Source organism: Camelus dromedarius, chromosome 14, assembly GCF_036321535.1.
Source record: "Camelus dromedarius isolate mCamDro1 chromosome 14, mCamDro1.pat, whole genome shotgun sequence".
NCBI lineage: Eukaryota > Metazoa > Chordata > Mammalia > Artiodactyla > Camelidae > Camelus > Camelus dromedarius.
The window spans coordinates 24872195-24895718 of NC_087449.1; the positions used below are offsets into that span (position 1 = coordinate 24872195).

General features: G+C 33.2%; 1 protein-coding gene across 4 annotated transcripts in view; it reads left to right on the forward strand.

The window, feature by feature from the left end:
• DOCK7 (dedicator of cytokinesis 7) overlaps positions 1-23524 on the forward strand; it is a 178818-nt gene that overhangs the window by 38507 nt on the left and 116787 nt on the right. For all 4 annotated transcript variants that reach the window (XM_031465267.2, XM_031465272.2, XM_031465268.2 and 1 more), the window contains exons 10-14: positions 3688-3768; positions 8720-8885; positions 13042-13184; positions 16663-16756; positions 17425-17587. In XM_031465267.2, the coding sequence (XP_031321127.1) occupies positions 3688-3768; positions 8720-8885; positions 13042-13184; positions 16663-16756; positions 17425-17587 (647 nt within the window). The remainder of the gene's footprint in view (positions 1-3687; positions 3769-8719; positions 8886-13041; positions 13185-16662; positions 16757-17424; positions 17588-23524) is intronic.

A 23524-nucleotide genomic window follows, 5' to 3' on the forward strand; every position in this document is an offset into this window, starting at 1 on the left:
CCGAATAGTATTTCCATCACTCCATCACCCTGGAGAGTTCATTTGTTCGTCTTTCTAGTCACCACCCTGTCTCTTCCACCAGATAACGAGTATTCCAACTTAAATCACCATCGTTTAGCTGTTCCTCTTTTTGAATTTCATATGAACAGAATCATACGGTAGGCAATCTTTTGTGCCTGGCTTGTTTCACTCAATATAATTTCTGTGAGAGTCCTCTATATTGGTATGTATAACAGTAGTTTGTTCTTTCATTTTTATTATCAAGTTGTACTCCATTGTCTGATTTTAACATATTTTATTTATTCTGCTTAGATAAAGGATAGGCCTTAATAGACCATAGTTTTTTTCCCCCTAGTGTACACCTCGTTTTCAATTGCTTATTATAAATAAAGCTCTGTGCACATTCTTTAACAAGTCTTTTGGTATCTGAGTATATACACTTGTTTGTGTTTGATATTGATGGATAATAGGGTAGATGCATGTTTAGCCTAAATACATATATCAGATTCCCAGAATGAGTCAACCATTTTCCACTCTTAACAACACCGGTATTTGTCAGTCTTCTTAATTGTAGCCATTCTGGTATTCACTGTGGTTTTAGTTTGCATTTCCCCTGACTAGTAATGGTTTAACCATCTTTATACACTTACTGGTCATTGGATATTCTCTTTATGAGATGCCTGGTGAAATCATTTGCCCATATTTTTATTGGGTTATTTTAGCTTTTTTATTATTGATTTGTAGGAATTCTTAATATATTCTGGATGTTATTTTGTTGTTGGTTATTTGTATTCACATTTTTTGCCACTCTGTGCTTGCTTTCTCACAGACTGCTGTCCTTTGATGAACTGAAGTTTATAGTTTACATGTTGTCTAATTTATCAACCATTTTCTTTATGGCTATGGTATTTTGTGTTCTGTGTATGAAATTTTTGCTTCTTTTATGTTCAAAACACATTCTCTTAAGTGATTCCTTGTAAGAGTAATTGTTTCACCTTACACATACAAGTTTGGGGTGATGTCAGATGATCAATCCCCCCTGAATACTGAATAACCAAACGACCAGGCACTATTGATTTAAAAGACTGTTTTTCCTCCTGCTGCTCTTGCAGAGTATCCTGTGTCATAAATCAAGTGCTCATATGTATGAGGTTTCCCCTTCTTTTTTGGTTGCAGGTCTATTTGTCTTTAATTGACACCAGTACTACATTGCTTTAATCATTGTAGTTTGTAAAATATAGTGTATTTTTTTCTAACTTTATTTTTCAAGATTGGCTTTGATGTTATTGACTGTTTACATTTTTGTGAAATTTTTACTTGTTAGTCCTTCTCCACTGCAGGCATACTCTCTCTCAAGAAGGGTCTTGCTGACATGTTGACTGAGATTGCATTAAATATACTGATCAGTTTGGGAAAGTTGACATCTTTAAACTGCTGCATATTCTAGTCAATGAACACAGTATATCCCTCCATGTTTTTAGGTCTTTTTCTCTTATATCTTCCTCATAATTTGATACTTTTGACCCTTTTATAAATGATACTAAATATTTTTCATTTTAAATTATATATAGGAACTTGATTTCATTTGTTACTGGTATATATGTGATTATCTTTTCTTTGTAAACTTTTATTTGTAGTTAGTAACATGCACAAGGTGTACACCTTCTTTAATTTTTGCATATACCTAACTCGGTAATATAACCAACATCCAGATCAAGGTATGGAACATTACCCACAACCTTCTTTGTGCCTCTTCCTACTACACTGACTTTGATCACCATAAACTAGTTTAGCCTCTTTTTGCATGTCATAGGAAAGAAATCATAGGATATACATTCTTGTATCTGCCATTCTGAAGAATTATGATTGTATGATTCATCATTTTGACATGTAGCAGTAGTTGTTTTTCATTTGGTATATTATCCTATTATATGAATATATCACAGTTTGTCCATTCTCATTTTTTAAGGCTAAATAATATTCCATTGTGTGTGTACACACATACACACTATGTTTTGTTTACTCATTTCTTGATGGGCATTTGTTGCTTCTACCTTTTGGCTACTGTGAATAATGCTACTATGAACATGGGTATACAAATATCTGTTAGAGTCCCTGAATATATACCCAGAAATGGATTATTCTATTGAATATATATCCAGAAATAGATTTCCTGAATTATATGATTATATTTTTAAATTTTTGAGGAACCTCTGTACTATTTTCCATAGCAGTGTGCCATTTTACATTCCCACCAAAAGCATACAGAGGTTCCAGTTTTCCATATCCTTGCCAATACTTGTTATTATTATATTTTTGATAATGGCCATCCTGATGAGTGTTAGGTAGTATATCTTTGTGGTTTTGATTTGCATTTCCCTAATGATTAGTGTTGTTGAGCATCTTTTTGTATGTTTCTTAGACATTTGTATGTTTTCTTTGGAGAAATGTCTGTTCAAGTCCTTTGCCCATTTAAAAATCAAATTTGTTGCTTTGTTAAGTTGTAGGATTTCTTTATGTATTTTGGATATTAACTCCGTATCAGATACATGATTTTCAGATATTTTCTCATTCTGTGAATTGCCTTTTTACCCTGCTGATTGTGTCCTGTCATGTACAAAAGTGTGAAGTTTTGATACAATCTGATTTAACTAGTTTTACTTTTGCTGCGTGTGCTTTTTTGGGTCAAATCCATGGAAACATTACCAAATCCAATGTCATGAAGCCTTTCCTCTATTTTTTCTTCTAAGAGTTTTATAGTTTTAGGTTTATGTTTAGGTGTTTGATCAATTTTCAGTTAATTTTTGTATATAATGTAACATAAGGGTCTGACTTTATTCTTTTGCGTTTGGATCTTCAGGTTTTTTTTTTTTAACAGTATTTATTGAAAAAGGTGTTCTTTCCCCATTTAATGGTCTTGGCATTCTTGTTGAAAATCATTTAGGTATTTATAGTTTTCAGATTATAAGTCTTTTACCTTTTTGGTTAATTACTCAGTATTTTATTCTTTATGATGTTGTTGTAAATGGGATTATTTTCTTAATTTCCTTTTTGAATTGCTCATTGTTAGGGTATAGAAATGCAACTGATTTTTTGTGTGTTGATTTTATATCCCGCAGCCTTACTGAATTTATTAGTTTTAACAGTTTTTTTTGTGGAATGTTAGGGTTTTCTATATAAAAGATTGTGTTATCTGTGTACAGAGATAATTTTACTTCTTCTTTTTCTATTTGGATGTTTTTTGGTTTTTTTTCTTGTCTAATTGCTCTGGCTCAGACTTCCAGTACTATGTTGAATAGAATTGTCAAAAATGATCATCCTTATCTTGTTCCTAATCCTAGAGGAGAAGCTCTCAGTCCTTCATTCAGTCAAATCATTCAGTCATTCATTCAGCATTGAATATAATGTTAGCTGTGGGCTTTTCATATATGGTCTTTATTATTTGAGGTAGCTTTCTTCTTTTCCAAGTTTGTTGAGCTTCTTTTTTTTTTTAAATCATGAAGAGATGTTGAATTCTCCAGTTCTTTTTCTACATCAGTTGAGATGATCATGTGGTTTTTTTATGTTATTCTGCTAATGTGTTGTATTATGTTGATTGTTTTTTTTTATGCTGAACCATTCTTGCCTTCCAGGCTGATTACTTTTATTTTTAAGCTTAATTAATCTTTACTTTTTTGCCTTTGACAGCTAGAAAAAGTGCTACAGCAAGGAGACATTGGAGAGTGTGCAGAACCATATATGATTTTCAAAGAAGCAGATGCCACCAAGGTAGAATGTCATGTCTCTTATTTCTCCCACTTTCACAGTCATTAGCAGTCAGTCCCCATTCCCCTCAAATCTCCGAACCCAACCCTAAACAACCTTTAATCTCAAAAATTATAATTTGGGAGGATACTATATGGAGCATATTAAAGAATTTTACTAATTCATTTTTCTGTTGGCTTCCCCATTTTCTTTCTTTTTTTTTCCATTATCACTTAACTTGAGTCACGTGCTATGCTATTCCTTTAAAATCTCCCTCACCCCCAAACTAATTGATTCTTGAAATTTTTTTTCTTAGAGAAAATGAAGTTAATCAGTTTAATTCCTAAATAATAAAAAATTTCCTGTATTTACAAAATAGTAATATTGATAGAATTTTTCCTAGCAAAACACAAATATTCTGGGCCTCTGTCTTGCTGCAGATAATTAAGAAATATGATTAAGATTGACAATATAACTTCCATTTTTGCTATCAGATGACTAATTTTTAGAATTTATATAAACTTATAAAGCAAAAATAATTCGTGAAGAAACAGTTGGTACCAAATTCCAGATACCCTGAGTTAGCTATAAGAATGGCAGGTGAGAGAGTTCCAGTCAAAATGGCGGAGTGGTAGGACCACGAGCTTGCCTCTCCTCACATCTGCAATGAAACCACAACTGACTGCTAAACAACCATTGAAGGAAGCCTGGAACCTAGCAAAAAAGATCTTCTGCCACTGGAAACAAAGAGGAAAACCACAGCAGGATGGTAGGAAGGGCGTGCTTGCAATATAATTGGGCCCCATACTTCCCAGGTGGGCTACCCACAAGCTGAAGATTTGTTAAGTCACAAAGGCCCTCCCACAGGAGTGAGAGCTCTAAGCCCACGTCAGGCTCCCCAGCTCAGGTCCTGGCATTGGGAAGAGAAGGAGACCCCCGGACATTTGGTTTTGAAGGCCACGGGGGCTTGGCTCCAGGAGCCCCACGGGACTGGGGGAAATGGAGACTCCATTTGCTTGAGAAGCGTACACAGAAACTCACATGCACCAGGTCCAAGGGCAGAGGCAGCAATTTCGTAGGAACCTGGGCCAGACCTGCCTGCTGGATTTGGAGGGTCTCCTGGGGACGTAGGGGGGCGGCTGCAGCTCACTCAGGGGACATAAAAGCTGATGACGGACATTCCAGGAGTGTTAATCTACATGAGCTTTCCTGGAGGTTGACATCTTTATTGGATCATTAACACCAAGACCTAGCCCCACCCAACAGCCTGTAGGGAAGCCTTAGGCCAAACAACATACAGGGTGGGAACACAGCCACATCCATCAGCAGACTTCTTAAGCCACAAAGGCCTCTAGACACAGCCCTACCCACCAGAGGTCCAGGACCAAGCTTCACCCATCAGTGGGCAGGCATTGGCTCCTCCTGCCAGGAAACCTGCATAAGCCTCTAGTCCAGCCTTATCCACCAGGTGCAGATACTAGAAATAAGAAAACAATAATCCCAAAGCCTGTGAAAGAAATCCACAAACACGTAGACAATATGATAGCGGCAATATGATAGACAATATGAGGCGGCAAAGGAATGTCTCCCAGGCCAAGGCACAGGATAAAATCCCAGAAGAAGCAACAAGTGATGAGGAGAGAGGTAATTTATCTGAGAAAGAGTTTAAAGTAATGATGGCCAAGATGTTCAGAGAACTCAAGAGAAGTATAGATTCACAGAGGGAAGCTTTTAGCAAAGAGTTGGGAAATACAAAGAATACCCAAACAGAGTTGAAGAATAAAATCACTGAAATGAACAATACACTAGAAGGAACCAAGAATAGACTAAATGAGGCAGAAGAATGGATCAGTGAGCTAAAAGACAGATTAATGGAAATCACTACTTCAGAACAGAAAAAAGACAAAAGAATAAAAAGGAATGAGGATAATTTAAGAGAACTCTGGGACAACATGAAGCACTCTAATATTCACATTATAGGGGTTCCAGGAAGAGAAGAGAGAGAGAAAGGACCTGAGAAAATTTTGGAGAGATAATAACTGCAAACTTCCCCAACTTGGTATAGGAAATAGTCACCCAGGTCCTGGAAGCACAGAGAGTACCACACAGAATAAGCCCAAAGAGGAACACACCAAGGCACATAGTCATCAAATTGACAACGATTAAAGATAAGGAGAAAATATTAAAATTAGCAAGAGAAAAGCAATGAATAACACACAAGGGAACTCCCATAAGTTTATCAGCTGATTTTTCAGCAGAAACTCTACAGGCCAGGAGGCAGTGGCACGATATAAAGTGATGCAAGAGGGAAACTTACAACCAAGAATACCCTATCCAGCCAGGCTCTCATTCAGAGTTGATGGAGAAATCAACAGCTTCACAGATAAACAAAAGCTAAAAGATTTCAGAACCACCAAACCAGCTTTACCACAAGTGTTAAAGGACTTTCTCTAGTCATCAAACCATAAGAAAAGAGAACAGAAAGAAGAAAGAGGAAAAAAAAGAGACCTACAAAAGATTGCTTTGGTTGTTGGGAGTCTTTTGTGGTTCCTTATAAATTCTGGAATTGTTCTAGTTCTATGAGGAATGCCGCGAGCATTTTGATGGCGGTTACATTGGATCTGTGGATTGCTTTGGGTAGTGTGGCCATTTTGATAGTATCAATTCTTCAAATCCAAGAGTACAAGAAATCTTTTCATTTCTTTGTGTCATTTCAGTTTTCAGAGTATAGGTGACCTCCTTGGTTAAGTTTATTTCTAGATGTTTTGTTGTTTTTGATGTAATGGGAATATCTCTGCCAGTTGTAAAATTCTGGTTTTTTGAAGTGGAAAAAAAGTGAATGAAGGGTCGCAAATGGCAAAATATCCTTCTTTTTAATGGGTGAGTTGTATTCTGTTACACACACACACACACACCACACACACACACGCACCACACACACACACATATACATATACACATACACATACACACACTAATATATATATACATGCTGCATCTCCATTGTCTATTCAGCTGTTGATGTGTACTTGGGATGCTTCCATGTCTTGGCAACTATAAATAATGTTGCTGTTAATGGAAGAGTGTATGTATCTTTTTGAGTTAATTCTTATTTTGTGGTAGACTATTCCTTTGATAACTATGTAAGTTTAAAAAGCTAAAGCTCTAAACATTCTTAGAACAACAAACAGTACATATATGTAAATTTAAAAAATTTTTTGTGGTAAAAAAAATAAATGATCTATCAAGCCATGAAAGACATAGAAGAGACTTAAAAAGACATATTGCTAAATGAAAGAAGCCAGTCTGAAAAGGCTACAAACTGTATGATTCCAACCAAATGACATTCTAGAAAAGGCACAGCTACAGAAACAATACAAAGATTGTGGTTTCCAGGGGTTTGGGGGGAGGGAGGGAGGGAGGAATGAATAGATGGAGCACAAGGGATTTTTAGGGCAATGAAATTACTCTGTATGATACTATAGTAGTGGCTACATGTCATTATGCATCTGTCAAAACTCATAGAATGTACAATGTCAAGAGTGAACCCTAATGCAAACTATGGCCTTTGGTTGATAACAATGTGCTCATGTTGGTTCATCGATTGTACCAAATATGCCACACTGACGAGGGATGTTAAGGGTAGGGGAGTATATATGTGTGGGTGGGGAGGGCCATGTGGGAACTGTGTATTTTCTGCTCAATTCTGCTATAAACCTGAAACTGCTCTAAAAGAATGAAGTTTATCAAAAAAAAAAAAAAAAAGAAGAATGGCAGGTGATTGTAGATCTTTGCACACATGGTTTAATATGTCAGACATCCAGGAGAGATGTACTTGAGGAATACTGGACAGGTCACCAAAATCTAAAAAACATTTTGCTTTCTATTTTTCTGAGATTCAGATCAAGAATTGGGCCTTTTCTGCTTATATGGTTACTTCTGAGCACATAATATTCTCTGATTCCTGGATGTCTGGTTCAAATTAGGGTTAAAGTATCCTGGCTTTCCCCAGGTCATCATTTTACAAATTAAATTTGCTCTGTTAATATGTAGCTTATAGGTATATAATTGCAGCTTATTTCACACTTCCCTTACATATTTACATAAGCTGATAGAATTAAGTACTCTTAAAGCAAGAATCTTTTTTGGATGTCTGACAGATACAGCAATAAACAGCTACAATTTAGCTATCCCTTCATCTTTTCTCAGCCCTGAGTCCCAAGATAGGACACTATCACCAGAGTATACCTCACAAACATCTTATATGGACAGAGTATGTGAAAGATTTTGGTGTATGTTTTCACCCTTGGACCATTGGTTGACTATTGCAAGCCATCTTAGTGTTTGTTTCGGGGATAGCCTAAAAACTGAGCCAGCTTCAGGATGGCTTCCAGATAAGCACACACTCTTTGGGTCATTAGTCTTTTCCCAGGGTTTCGTCCTCTTGTCATACTTTTTTTTTTTTTTTTTTTTTTTGCTTCTTTTATTACAACTCTGGGCTTATTTATTATTGGTCAGTTTGTGACCCCCACCCATGTCATGGTTGTCATATGTTAGTGATTATTTCAAAATGGCCCAACCACTTCTATCTTTCTTAGAAATACAAAATTTAACAAGGCATAACCTAGAATATTTTGTAGTTGGCAGATGCTGACTAGAACATGGTTATTTTTCCTTTCATAAAATAGTACTTGTAGTACGTAAACGTGTTTGACACTGCTCTCCTTCATTTTCTCCCAACATAAGATCATCACAAACAGAAATTTTAAAGACTTTTACATACATTTGTAGAACTGGTTGAGGTTGTTTAGTAGTGTAGATAATACACTGTTACTTGATCTCTGAAAGGTACAGACTGTTTTTCCATCTTTGCTGAGAATTCTTAACTTTTATATTTTCCTTGTATGTTATGAAGTAGCCTTTAATTCATTTCTTTTGAGCATAATCATATAATGTATAAAGTTTTATTTTGCAGAATAAGGAAAAATTGGAGAAGCTGAAAAGTCAAGCTGATCAGTTTTGCCAGAGACTTGGAAAGTATCGCATGCCTTTTGCTTGGACTGCAATCCATTTAATGAACATTGTTAGCAGTGCTGGTAGTTTGGAAAGAGATTCTACAGAAGTAGAAATAAGCACTGGAGGTAAGAGTGTTTTGTATAAAATATTTCTACATGTATAATGGGGGAGGGTATTAGCTCAGTGGTAGACTGCATGCGAGGTCCTGGATTCAATCCCCAGTACATCCATCAAAAATATGTATATATTCCTATATGTATAATTAAACACTTTTCTTACGTAGACTTGTTTTACTTGTAAACTTTGCAATGTAATGAGGCATTAAAAGGGTTTTGTTTTTTTCCTTTAACAGGTTTATTGAGATATAATTCACATACCATATAGTTCACCCATTTAACGTGTGTAATTCAGTGCACTTTTGCACTCATTAGTAGTCACTCTTTATTCTCTCTAATTCATTAAATTCAGTGCTAACCAACCTCTAATCTGTTTTGTCTGAATGGATTTGCCTATGCCAGACATTTTGTATTGATAGAATTATACAATAGGTAGTCTTTTGTGACTACCTTCTTTCACTTAGGATAATGTTTTAAGATTCATCTGTGTTACAGCATGTAGCAGTATTTCATTTCTTTTTATTGCTGAGTAATAGTCCCTTGTATAGATATACTGTATTTTATTTATCCATTCATCAGCTGATAGACATTAGGTTGTTTCAACTTTTTGATTATTATGAATAATGCTGCAGTGAACATTCATGTGTAAGCTTTTGTGTGGACGTATGTTTTATTTCTCTTGGGCATGTAGCTAGAAGTGAAATCACTGGTAATACGATAATTCTGTTTAACCTTTTGAAGAACTGCCAGACTGTTTTCCAATGTGGCTGCACCATTTAAAAATTCCACTAGCAGCGTATGAGTGCTCCAGTTTCTAAACATCTTTGCCAATGCTTTTATTATCTGTACTTTGAATATAGCCATCCTAGTGCAGGTGAAGTGGTGTCTCACTGCGGTTTGTATTTGCCTTTCCCTGATACTAATGATGTTGAATATCATTTTGTGTGCATTTATTACTTGTTTATCTTATTTTGAGAAATATACAGTGATAACCTTTGCTCATTTTTTAATGAATTTTTTTTCTTATTGAGTTAATGCTCATTTTTTAACTGGCTTTTTTGTATTCTTGTTATTAAGTAGTAAGAGTTCTTTCTCTATGTATTCTGGATGCAAGTCCCTTATTTAATAAAGGATTTGCAGGTATTTTCTCCCAGTCTATGGGTTGTCCTTTTACTTCTTGATGGTATTGTTTGTAGCACAGAAATTTTAAATTTTGATGTAATTCAGTTTCTCTGATTTTTCTTTTGTTGTTGTGCTTTTGGTATTGTACCTAAGAGAGCATTACCTAATCCAAGATAGAGGAAATTTATTTGTATGTTTTTGTCTTAAGAGTTTTATAGTTACAACTCTTATATTTGGGTATAACTTATTTTGAGTTAATTTTTGTACATGATAAGGTTTCCAACTTCATTCTTTTTATGTGGATATCTAGCTGTCCCGCACCATTTGTTGAAAAGACTATTCTTTCCCTATTGAATGGTCTTGGCACTCTTCTTGAAAATCAGTTGACTGTAGATGAATGGGTTTATTTCTGGACTCTTCAGTTCTTTTCCATTGATGTATATGTCTAAGTTATTGCTAGTACTATACTGTCTATTATTTTGGCTTTGCAGTAAGTTTTGAAATTGGGAATAGTGGGTCCTCCAGTTTGTTTTCCAAGATTGTTTTGACTATTTTGGGCTCTTTCATTTTCATAAAAGTTCCTACAGCGTTAATTTTTGCTCAAAGGCAGCTGGAATTTTGAAAGGAATTTCGTTGATTTTGTAGATCAACTGGGAGAGTATTGTCCAAATAACAATATTAAATATTCAAATCTATGGAATGTTTTTCCATTTATTTAGATCTTAAAAAATTTTTTTTAAACAATGTTTTGTAGTTTTCAGTGTATGTCTTGCCCTTCCCTTGTTAAATATGTATCCAAGTATCTTATTGGTTTTTGATGCTATTTTAAATGGAATTGTTTTCTTAATTTCATTTTCATAGTGTTCATTTCTGTTGTATAGAAATACAACTGGCTTTTGAATTTTGAGCTTGTGCTTTGAAACCTTTTTGAACATGTTTATTAATTCCCATTTTTTTTCTTTTCTGGGTTCTTTAGGATTTTTTATATACAAGATCATATCATCTGCAAATAAAAATAGGTTTTCTTTTTCCTTTCCAATCTGGATGCCTTTATTTCTTTTTCTTTTCTAATTATCTTCACTAGAACTCCCTGTACAATATTCAATAAAGGTGGTAAGAGTGGGTATCCTCATCTTGTTCCTGACCTTAAGGGAATGCATTTAGTCTTTCAGCAGTGTGATGTTTGCTGTAGGCTTGAGGAAATTCCCTCCTGTGTCTAGCTTTCTGAGTGTTTTTGTTATGAATGGATGTTGGATTTTGTAAAATGCTTTCTCTTCATTTTATTGAGATGATTTGTATGGCTTTTGTCCTGTAGTCTTTTGGTATAGTGTACTGCATTAATTGATTGGTTTTGGATGTTAAGCTAATCTTACATTTCTGGGAGAAGTCTCACTTGGTCATGATATGTAATTTTTTATATATGCTGTTAGAGTCTATTTCCTCGTATTTTGTTTATTATTTTTGCTTCTGTTTTCCTAAGGGATACTGGTCTGTAGTTTTTCTTTCTTAAGATATCTCTATCTGGTTTGGTGTCAGGGTAATACTGGCCTCATAGAAATGAGTTGTGAATTCTTCCTTCTGCTTTTTGGAAGAGTTTGTGAGCAATTGGTATTCATTCTTCATTGAGAGTTTGGGAGAATTCACTAGTGAAGCCATCTTGGCTTGATTTTGTCTTTGTGGTAAATATTTTTATTACTAATTAGATCTCTTATTTTAGATCTATTCATATTTTCTCTTTCACCCTCAGTCAGTTTTGATAGTGTGTATCTTTCTAGAAATATATTCATTTCACCTAAATTGTTATTTAATCTGACTGTTGACTTACAGTTATTCATAGTAGTGCAGTATAATCCTTTTTTCTCTCTAAGGTCTGTAGTGATGTCCCCTGTTTCATTCCTGACTTGAGTAATTTGAGTCCTTTCTATGTATTTCTTTTCTTCATTAGTTTAGCTAAAGTTTTAAAATTTTCATCTTTTTGAAAAATAAGTTTTTGGTTTTCTTGAGTTTTCTTCTATTGTTTTTCTAGTTTTTACTTCATTTATTTCTGCTCAAGTGTTGTCTTTTTTGGTATACCTTTCTAAATGCCTATTTCAGATTAATTTTCCCTTCTTTTTCTAGTTTCTGAAGTTGTAAGTTTAAGTTACTTGTTTGAGATCTTCTTTTTTAATATAGGCATTTACAGCTAAAAATTTCCCTCTGAGCACTTCTTTAGTGATATCTCATATGTCTGGGTATTTTGTACTTTCGTTTTCCTGTATCTTTGATGTTTTTTAATTTCCCTTGTTATTTCCTCTTTGCTCCATCAGTTAGTCAGAAGTCTGCTGTTTAATATTCACATGTTTATGAATTTCCCAAATTTTCTTCTGTAATTGACTTATAGTTTAATTCAACTTTTCTTGGAAAACATATTTTATATGATTTCAGTCCCTTTGAATTTATTGTATTTTGTTTTATAGCTTAGTATATAGTTTAAAGATAAATTAGAATTTCTTACGTATGCTTGAGAAGAATGTATATTCTGCTTTTGCTTAGTGGAGTGTACTGTAGATGCCTGTTAGGTCTAGTTTGTTTATAGTTTTGCTTCTTTTCTATTTCCTGGTTGATTTTCAGCATAGTTGCTGTATTGGTTTTGAATGACAGCAAAGACTTTGAATGCAAGTTATCTTAAATTTTGTTTCAAACTCAAGTACTGAGGCTGGGAGACCATTATTATATGGTGACTAAAATTTATATTATGAATATTTTCTAGTAAATACACAGCTCCTCTCTAGCTGCTTTTCATAGCTCATTTTTGGTTATATGCATAATCTCTGTGTGGTAAGAGACTCATTTTACACTGGAGCCATTTTAAAAGAGAACCTGAGGATTCAGGTTTTGTGCTTTCTCACTGATCTCTCCAGACATGAAATTATTCTACTATAGTCAGTATGTTGAGGGGATAATTTTCAGCTTCAGTGGATTTTTTTGCTGTGTTTGGAAAGCTTCTTTAAAACAAATTTTAAATAAAATGATAATGAATGTCTTATTTTTTTTTCTTTGGTAGAACGAAAAGGGTCTTGGTCAGAGAGAAGGAATTCTAGTATTGTTGGCAGAAGATCACTTGAAAGGACAACAAGTGGAGATGATGCTTGTAACTTGACCAGCTTTCGACCTGCTACTCTCACAGTGACAAATTTTTTTAAGCAGGTATTGTTGTGTCATGTAGGAATTCTAGGGGACTATTTGTACGTAAAATTCTTTTGATTTTAGAAAAATCACAGTTGTGCTCGTAGTACATATACATATGTGATTTCAAGAAGTTAAAAAGGTTAAGAATAAAAAGTATAAGAATAAAAAATAATATAATATTGTTTTATCATTATATTTATTTAAATGTTGACACTGACTAGTAATGCGTCAAAATCAATCATCTACATGTATATTCTATTTCTTAATTTTAATATTTTAGCTTTCTTAAGCATTGATGATTTATGAATTTTCTTAGAGTAAATGTGTGGTTCATCTGTCCTCCCCACCCAAGTTTTTTCTTGACCTAACGTACTACATCCATAGAATATGGAATATAAATTTCAGGCCCTAGTGGTTCATTTTTGTGCTGAAATACATTCAACATTATTTTTATAGGTGAATTTATAGGTCCAAAAATTTCTTGATCAAAGATATTTTGTTCTTTGCAAGTATGTTTCCTGTACTTCAATTCATGAGTCAAATCAGTAGTTTTCAAATGCTGGTCATGATCCATTAATAGTGATGGAAATTTAGTAGATAACACACAACATTAAAAAAAGAAACCCAGTAGAAAAGAAAAATAATAGTGCATTGCACTTAGTGAAGTTAAATATTGCTGAAGTTTTTTTCCCTCCAATTTTTGTGTTTGTGCATACCTATGGATATGTGGATATGTGTGTATGTGCGACTGGGTTTTGATGTAAAATGAATTTTATACTGTGAATCAAAATCAGAAAATTTTGAAAGTCTACCTGAGATAACCAGTTGACCAGAACCATATAAGAACAGGAGAAAATTTGTGTTAGTGTGACAAACTGGAGAAGAGTACCATGTGTGTATTTTGGAGCAGATTGAAGGAGAATGCTGAGTATTATCTCAAAATCCTTCCTTCTGAGGTGTTATTCTAAATAAGAGGAGAAAATCCTGGCCTACTGACACCTTATAATTTGAGAGGGCAAGGGTTTAGGGCAGGATGTGTCATGAACTGACAGGTAGCGATCTATATGAAACCTTTCTCACGGTTATGTATCAGTAGCTTTCACAGGCAGCTGCTCTGTGAGACTCAGATGGAAAATAAAGCAGGTGAGGTGTCTGAAGTGGCAAGGGTCTTTCTTTTTACTATGGATAATAATGCAAGAAAGAGTCTAGAAAAGGCCACAGTGTTACTTGGGTGAGGTGATAGCCCAAACTTAGCTGTGGAAACAGGGCAGTAGATTTACTTAGTACAATGACACAACTTTGTATCTATGACATTTCTCTCTCTCTCTTTTTTGAGCCACTGTCACTTCTGCTATTTCCACAGCTTTTAAAAAATTTCTTCCGCCAGCTTTACTATTGAACTTGTATTGTAAACTTAAATCAACAAGTCATCCATCCACCCACCTGTTTATTTGACAAATATTTTTTGAGCATTCACCATGTACTGAGCATCAATCCACCCACCTACCTATTTATCTAATAAATATTTGTTGAGCATTCGTCATGTACTGGACACTGTGTTAGAGACTGATAACTGGTAACTGGAACAAAGTGTGAAAACTTACAAAAGGAACAATGAAAAGCATTTACACTTGACTCTTGTACAATTCTGTATTTTTTTTAACTGTTAGCATGTATGATTTTTATAAGTAAATAGCTAGAATATCAAGCAAGTGCATATTAAGTAAAAAATAGAGATTGTAATTTTAATAAAGTAGAATTCAAGGTACTAGTTTCTCCTAAATGAGATACATAAGGCAATTTTTTGTTTTAAATCGATGAGAGATTACTATTCATGATTGGGATATAGTAATTAGGAATGTTTATGTACACAGATTTGTAATGTGTCAAGCCAAAATTATTAGAAATACATGGAGATTTTAAAACTCCACACATTAATTTTAAGGACTATTGTTTGTTGACATGTATAGAAGTTAGTTGCTTCAGGAGTGCACAGCGGTAAGCATGCAGAATGGAGGAATGATTGTCAGCTATGCTTATTCATGTGTTTGGTGATTGACTGGCATCAGCTGATCTAGACTGACATCTGCTGGGCAAACTGAAATGATTCGGACCTTTTCCATGTCTCTCAATTATTCTCTAGCAGGCCACCTTGGTCATGTTCTTATAGCAGTGGCAGAAATTCAAGAGAGAAGGCCACCTTACTTATATAAATGTTTTTCAAGTGTTTGTGTCATGTTTGCTTACTGGCTAAAGAAGTCCCATAGCTAAGCCTTAGGGAGAGAGCTATGTCCTACCCAACAAAAGGCATGAAAATAGACAGGGTGTAAAGAATGGAGACCACTAATATAGTCAATTTAACAGGCTAAGTAGACAGAAGTAATTGAGTCTAGAGATAATCTGTATTTCAAATAAGGAACATTTAAAGAGCTGTATTAATTCTACACCCAGAAGGGTATATTTTAGCAACTGATGAAACATTTACAATAATTAGTTGAAAAAAAACTTCATAAAGTCAGATTCTTTAAACATAACATAACTCATGAAACTAAAAACCAGTTATAAAAGTATTATCAAAAACCTCCAACCATTTAGAAATTTTAAATTACTTTTTAAGATAATGGGATGAAAGAAGATCAATTCTGTATCCTGTTTAGAATACAGTAGTGAACAAATGGGATCTGGCTCAAGGTGAGCACACAGTAATAACGTAGCTTTAATTATGTTCATTACCAGTAAGATGAAAAGACACTGTATGAACTATGAATTAAAAATAATATGATATCAAATGCAAGAGGTTTGAATTAATAAAATCTAAAGACTGACTCTTGAATGAAAGAATAAAATTAACTTCTACCTATATAAGTGTAAGAAAAATATTACATTAAATTAAGATTTTTCTGTTAATTAGATATGGTTTGATTTTTTTGTTTATCTTTTTTCCCATTGATTGAGGTCTTTCCAGAGTTTTCTTTCTGCTCTTACTATCAGGATAATTGTCTTTTTTCTTAAGAGTAGTTTTTTGTTGTTACTTCCTTTCCTTTTTCAAATTCAGCTAATGCTGTATATTTTGCACTTAAGAAATTTGGTGATATAAAATTGAAAAGACAAAAATTCAAGTGTAACAAATTTATGACTATCATATATGTATGTATGTCTGTTTTATGTCTATATTCTTATTTTTCTTTTTTCTTTTTATCTGCCTCTAATTTGCATCAATTTTTATTTTAGAATGTCCTGTAATACCTTATAAACATAGATAATGAGCTATAAATAGAAGTATAAAATTAAAAAATAGCAATATCATAACTTTTAATAAAACTTGAAAGCATAGAAAGAAGAAAATAGCATGTTTTTTGGTGTGTTAGTGTATTTATTTTTAATCATAATTATATTAACTTAATTTTACTTTTCATTCTGATTAAATTGAAGGAAGAAGGGCAGGATCTACTACATTTTTTTTGTCGAATACTTTTTCCTCTGTTTTTAAAATCAGGAAGGAGACCGCTTAAGTGATGAAGATCTGTACAAATTCCTTGCTGACATGAGAAGGCCATCTTCTGTTTTACGGCGACTAAGACCTATTACAGGTATTTTGAAATTTTGCAGACATGAAGACAACTATTATCATCACTAATAGTTGTAGTTTTTGTAATTATGTATTCCTTTTTTCACTTATCTGGCCCACGTGTCTTTTTGTGCTCAATACCTGCAGTCTTCATGTCACTATTCTACTCTCCTGTGGTCTAACAGTTTGGATGGAGGATTACCTTTGATAATTTGAGTACTGAAATGAGAACAATGAATAATATTGTGGCTTAAAATTGTTTTCTAGAGAGGAAAAAACATAAATGAAATGGTAAATATTCAGAAACAGATTCATATTATGATCAGAGTAAACCATGGGAATGAAACTATTTTGAAGTCAATTGAGTTTAAACCAAATCATTTAGTCTTCAAAATGTTGGCTTGTTTCTATGCTAGATTCTTTCTTTTTTGTCTTTTTTGCTTTCTCCTTCCTTTCCGTTCATTCATTCAGTGAGCATTTATTATTTTATGTATTTATGTCTGTATAAGTAATATATAAGTGTGAGACTTGGTAAGATGAAATAATTTAGAGGTCTGAGATGATAGCAGTTTTTGGTTTCTTCCCACACTTTTTGCAAAAATAGGATCTAAATTCTTCCAAAAGTATTTTTAGTGTAAAGTTGTTATTTATTATGTTTACATTGTTTTTATAATATATTTTTATATGCAGCTCAGCTAAAGATAGACATTTCTCCTGCACCGGAAAACCCCCATTATTGCTTAACTCCAGAGCTGCTTCAGGTGAAGCTTTACCCTGACAGTAGAGTTAGACCTACCAGAGAAATTTTGGAGTTTCCTGCAAGGGATGTCTATGTTCCAAACACTACTTACAGGTAACACATTTTACTTTTGGAGAATTCTGAAATAAGATACTGTATATTCTAATACTAATGTAGAATGAAACTTAAAAAATCTTTTGTAGGTTTGTGCTTATTCCATTTCTTACCTCATGATTTTATTAATAGCTGTAATGTATTAAGGTTTTACTATGCACCAGATATAATGTTAATTACCTTATATACATTAGCTTATTTAATCCTCATAGCTTGAAGTAGGTATTACCTTCATTTTAGAAGTGAGTAAACTGAAGGATAACAAGGTTATACTTTTACTGTGTTGGAGCTAGCATTTGAATTGTGGGTTGTTAGGTTAAAACATTTGAACTCCTAGTTACTATATTTCCTCAAATGTTCTTATTAATAGAATCTAGCATTATACATGAATCGAATTTATGTGCCTGCACTATGTTCTAACAGCTAACCAACAACATTTAGTAATTCTACATTACTCAGAGAAAACTTGACAGGAAGTTGTTGGTTAGACTTTTTGGGCTGAACACTGCATAACTCCAGGGGCGCCATTTACATGTACTCTTTATGAGTGAGGCTCCCTTTATTTGTGAATGCTGAGACCATGACTTGACATGTCAGTTGGGATAGCCAACAAGACAACTGAGACATAAGTTTTTACCTAGACGTCCCCATTTTATGGTATATTTCACCACCATTTACCCAGTTCCTGAGACCAAAAATTTTGGAATTGAAATGATTTCTCTTTGTTATTCACATTTTCTCCTCCAATGTGTTCTATAGGCTCTACTTTCAAAATGAATCCCAAATCCAATACTTCTTTCTTCTTCAGCCTTTAAAATTCTGGTCAACATCCAGTTCAGCACTGTCAGATAGAAATATAATGGGAACCATGTTTGTAATTCAAAATTTTATACTTGCTACATTAAAAAAAATAAAAAGAAACAAGTGAAATTAACTTTAATTATATGTTTTAACCCAATATATCTAAAATATTATTCTTTTAATGTGAAATAAATATAAAAAAATTCTTTGACTTTTTTTTTTTCACTCCTACTAAAAGTCTTCAAAGTCTGGTGTGTATTTTACACTTAAACCATATTTCAATTCAGATGAGCCACATTTCAAATGGTCTGTAGTCACATGGGACTAGAGGGTAGAATATTAGATAGCTACTGATCTGGAATTTTGCTGTACCTTTTTAAATTTGATCATTTTATCTCTACCCTTGTTCAGTTAGTTCTCAACGTTGTAGCCAGAGAGATTTTTAAAAGATACAAATCAGATCATTTATTCCTCTGTCTAAAACCCCTAGTGGTGTCCATTACAAGCAGAAAAATAATGAATTTTTTTTTTGATTTTGTGTTTTACTGAAGTGTAGTTGATTTACAATGTTAGTTTCAGGTGTGCAGCAAAGTAATTCAGTTATACATATACATACATATATATATTATTCTTTTCCATTATATGTTATTACAAGAAATTAAATGTAGTTTCCTGTGCTATACAGTAGGTCCTTGTTGTTTATCTATTTTATATGTAGTAGTGTGTATCTGTTAATCCCCAACTCCTGATTTATCCTTCCTCCGCTCTTTCCCTTTTGGTAACCATAATTTGTTACAAATGAATTTTTTATAATAATCTATAAGATTCTACATGATCTGGCTCCTGCCTTTCTCTAACTTCATATCCACCTATTCTCTGCCTTGCTCATTTCATTTTAGCTTCAATGGCCTTTTTATTTATCTTTGAACAAACAAAATTCTGCCTAAGATTTTTTAAATTTTTTCTTCTCTTTGCCTGTCATGTTTTTTCCCCAGATTGTTACATGACTTGACTCCTTATTCAGACATATATCTGCTTAAAGGTCACTCTCATCACCCTAACTGAAAGGATCTGCTGCTTCCTTCCTCCAGCTCTTTACCCTTCCTTGCACTTATCATTATCTGGTGTTACACTATGTAGTTATATGATCGTTTTTTTCTCTTATTAGAATGTAATTACTGTAAAGGGCAGGGACTTGTCTGTTTTGTTCACCACTTTATCTCTAGCATCTGGAATAGTGTGCTAGCACATGGAGAGCACACAGTAAATATTTATTCAATGAATTAAGAAATAAGAAACTGTACAGTCATATGAGAATGGAATTTAAAGTCATTCAGATATGGGTGTGATTTCTGACTTCAATGTTTACTATTTGGTATCATAGAACAAGTTACTTAATTTATTGGCACTCAAGTTTTATTAATAAAATGTGAGATGATAATACCTATCTTTTCTTGTGAGGGTACAGAGCACAAAGCATTGCATTAGCAATGGCACTTAACATGAGTAAAATTCCTGGAAGATAGGCCAAAGAAAATATATGGTGCTTTTAAAACAAACAGGTGATACAGATATTCTATAAATTTTACATATATATGTGTATATATATATATATATATATATATATATATATATATATAAAACTGCTTAAAAGGACATGGAATAAAGAAGTGATTATATAATCCAAGGTTTGTATTGAACAATTTAGAGATCAATTCTGCCTACTATCTTGTACAGGAATCTAATACAATCTGTATGTGTACATTTTCCAGTGAATAATGTTTAATAAAGAAAATAGACAGTAAGACTCTTTTTAGTTTACATATCGCCATTATCTCATTAACTGTGTACAACAGCCTGCACAGAACCAGTATAATTATCCGTGTTTTATAGATGACAAAGCTGACATTCCATAGGGTTCAGATTTGTATCTGAAAAAACCACAAATTTAAGCATTTTTAGTGTGAGTTTTAAGAAAATATTTGCACATTGTATTTATTTTTAGTACTAAACTTAAGTATATTTTAAAGGGTCTCAAGTAAAAACGTTTAAAAGATAAATTGTCTGAATAGAGGAGAATGCACATTATTGAGGCAAACATTTAACAGGTGAGAAACTAGGAAAAAGAACTGTATTCTGAAAGTGACAGATTTCCTGTTACTTAACACCTACTGCTTCCAGATTTTATAGTTATTATCAAACAATTTAGAAAAAGCTGTCTAAAAGGAGATATATGTAAAAAATATATTTTTAGCTTAATTTTTATTTTTTAAATGAAAATGTGCTTTTAAAGATGTTATTGAGACTTCTCAAAGATGTTTTTAAAAAAATATTATTAAGCTATACCTAAAGTTAAAGATTTTCACATTTAAATGAAGTCTTTTTTTTTTTTTTTCCACCACATGTGGTTGTTCACTTATTCTTGTAAAGTGTTAAACCAGAAGGGAACTGGTCTATTCAAATCTTCTATGGGGGAAATGAGAATGTAGATACATGGTAGTTTCTAGCAGTTTGGAAATGAATGACATATTTCTTATTTTGCCAAATAAGTGGAGATAATTTATATCAAATGCTTGCTTTATTAAGGAAATACTTACGCTATCATGGTATCATAGAAAAAAATTCTAGTGCAGTTGTTACATTAAGATAATCAAATAAAGAGCTCTTCCTTACTCTGTAAAAAATTTTTTTATTGAATATATGAAATCATCTGAAAAGTAGTAGATTGGGTGTAATGTTACTCATGTTCCCAATTGTTACTTGATAACCACTGTTGCACCTGAGTTATAAAGGTCATGGTACATCTAATTGAGCAAATATTTGTGTTTTATTGTCTGTTTTATTGACATCCAGTTTTTAAGAGATATGTCATAGAGCACATGCTATTCTTAGTGAGACTGTTAAGATTTAGCCTCTTTCCCAAAAGTAGCCTTAGTTGTAATCACCTGTTGAACTTTCACATCTTTGTTTTTCTTCCAATTTTAGAAACCCTATATCCAGCAAATATGGTGTTACTAAGAATACAGGAATCAATGCAGTGATTCAGACCTGGTGATACTGTGAGAAACAAAATGAAAAGATGTGGTTCATTTTGATCTGGATCTTAGTTAGAAGTTAGGAGTTTGCCCCATACATCTCTTAAAAATCCTCAGTAAAAGTAAATAAATCCTCAGTAAAATAGTCCTGTGAATTAATCTGAATATAGTTTTAAACTTCTTATAATAGAAAATTACAAACATACACAAAAGAAAATAGAACAGTACAGTTAACTTACATTGTCATTCCTGCTTCGTCTGTACCCTGTCCCTTTTTTCCTTGTAGTACTTTAAAGTGAAGCCTCATCATCGTGTCATTTCACTAGTCAATCCTTTAGTATTTATTTCTAACAGATAAGGACTTAAGCACTTCAGATGTTATTGTGGCTAATTTTTTTTATGATCGCTTTATAATCTTACCCTGTATCAGTTTTCTTCCGAGTAGTTTAATAAGCTTATTGTATGGTGATTGAATTTTCCTAAAATTTTGTTTCTAGGAATAGCTTGGTTATTCAAAAGTAAGTGTATATAGTTGGCCCTTCGTATTAGCGGGTTCCGTATCTGCATATTCAACCAACTGCAGGTCGAAAATACTTGGGAAAAGTAAATTCCAGAAACATCCACAAAAGCAGAACTTGAATTTGCTGTGTCCTGGCAACAATTCACGTGGTGTTTACATTGCATTAGGTATTATAAGTAATCTAGAGATGACTTAGAGTATGTGGGAGGATGTGCAAATCCTGTGCTGTTTTATATAAGGTACTTGAGCATCTCTGGATTTTGGTATCCTTAATGGTCCTGAATCAAGCCCCCATAGATACTAAGGGAAGACTGTACTACTTATATTATGACCTGAGAGCCATGTAATTCATGTTTCTTAAACTAGATTATCATATGATGGTAGTTCTCCCTTTAGAGTTGGGGTTCTTAATACCCTGTGGCAGTTTTGTAAATCCTGGGAGTCTCTTTTTGGGAATAATCTTTTTTAATGCATAAAATGAAATACATAGGATAACAAAGGAAATAAGTTACATTAAATTACAGTTATCAGTATTTTAAGTTGTGATATATGTTTCTTTATTAATGAATTAAATAACAAGATGTAACCATAGGTCTAAAAACTACCATATTTTCTAAGTAATATTAAGCATTAACAGTGTTTTGAAATATCTACAGTAGTTGTTATACACAGTTATGTATGATTTCTTTTAATGATAAAGTCTCATATATTACTAGCATGGTTAGTTTCCTACATTCAGAATTTAAGGAAGTGTAAATTTTAGTGAAAATTGAGTATTTTTTTTCCATTCAAGTTTTTGGTTCCCTTCTTTAGAGAGTATTGGTCTTTGTTTTTATTTTTAGTTTTTATAGATGTTATTGCCATACTCCACTGTTGTGGTTTTGCCCTAAATATGACATTCAAGCTTTTATCCTGTCTAATTGGTCCTAGTTTATTTTAACTACAGAAATTCTTGAGTTGGAAGCTCTGTTTTCTAACAGTTTAACGTAGCCACTTAGGAGTTTTTAGCTGAGGGCTTGAATGTGATCGAGTGTTACCTCAGACTCCGAGGAAAGGAGTAAAATCCCAGAAGCAGCAGAGTGTGTGGAGAGCCGTTTTGCTCTCCTAGCCTAAGAATTAGAGTATTTTCAGTTAAGAAGTATTTGTACAGAGTACTTACTTAAAGAGATGTTAAGACTAATACCTGAGATCTAGTTTTTACAAGTATATACATTTATTTAGAACTTAATAGTTCATAAAACCATTCACATACAGTGTCTTACCTGGTAATTACAACTCCATGAAGTAGATTTGGCAAGTTTATTACTATTCTCACATATGGGATGTGGAAATTGAGACTTAGGTGGTTATTTGAAGATAAACAGTTAGAGCCTTACGTCTTTAAGGTTGTAGGTTATTGCTTTTTCAAATAAACCTAATCATTTTGTTAGATGTATGATTGCTCCTGGGATTAAACATGAATTTAGAAAAAACAGTGTATATTTGAGATGGAATCCTTGATTTTTGTATTTTCTAAAATGTCACTGAAACCTCATTAGAGAGAGTGTTAATCCTACTTTCATGACCTTGAACTGCATATTT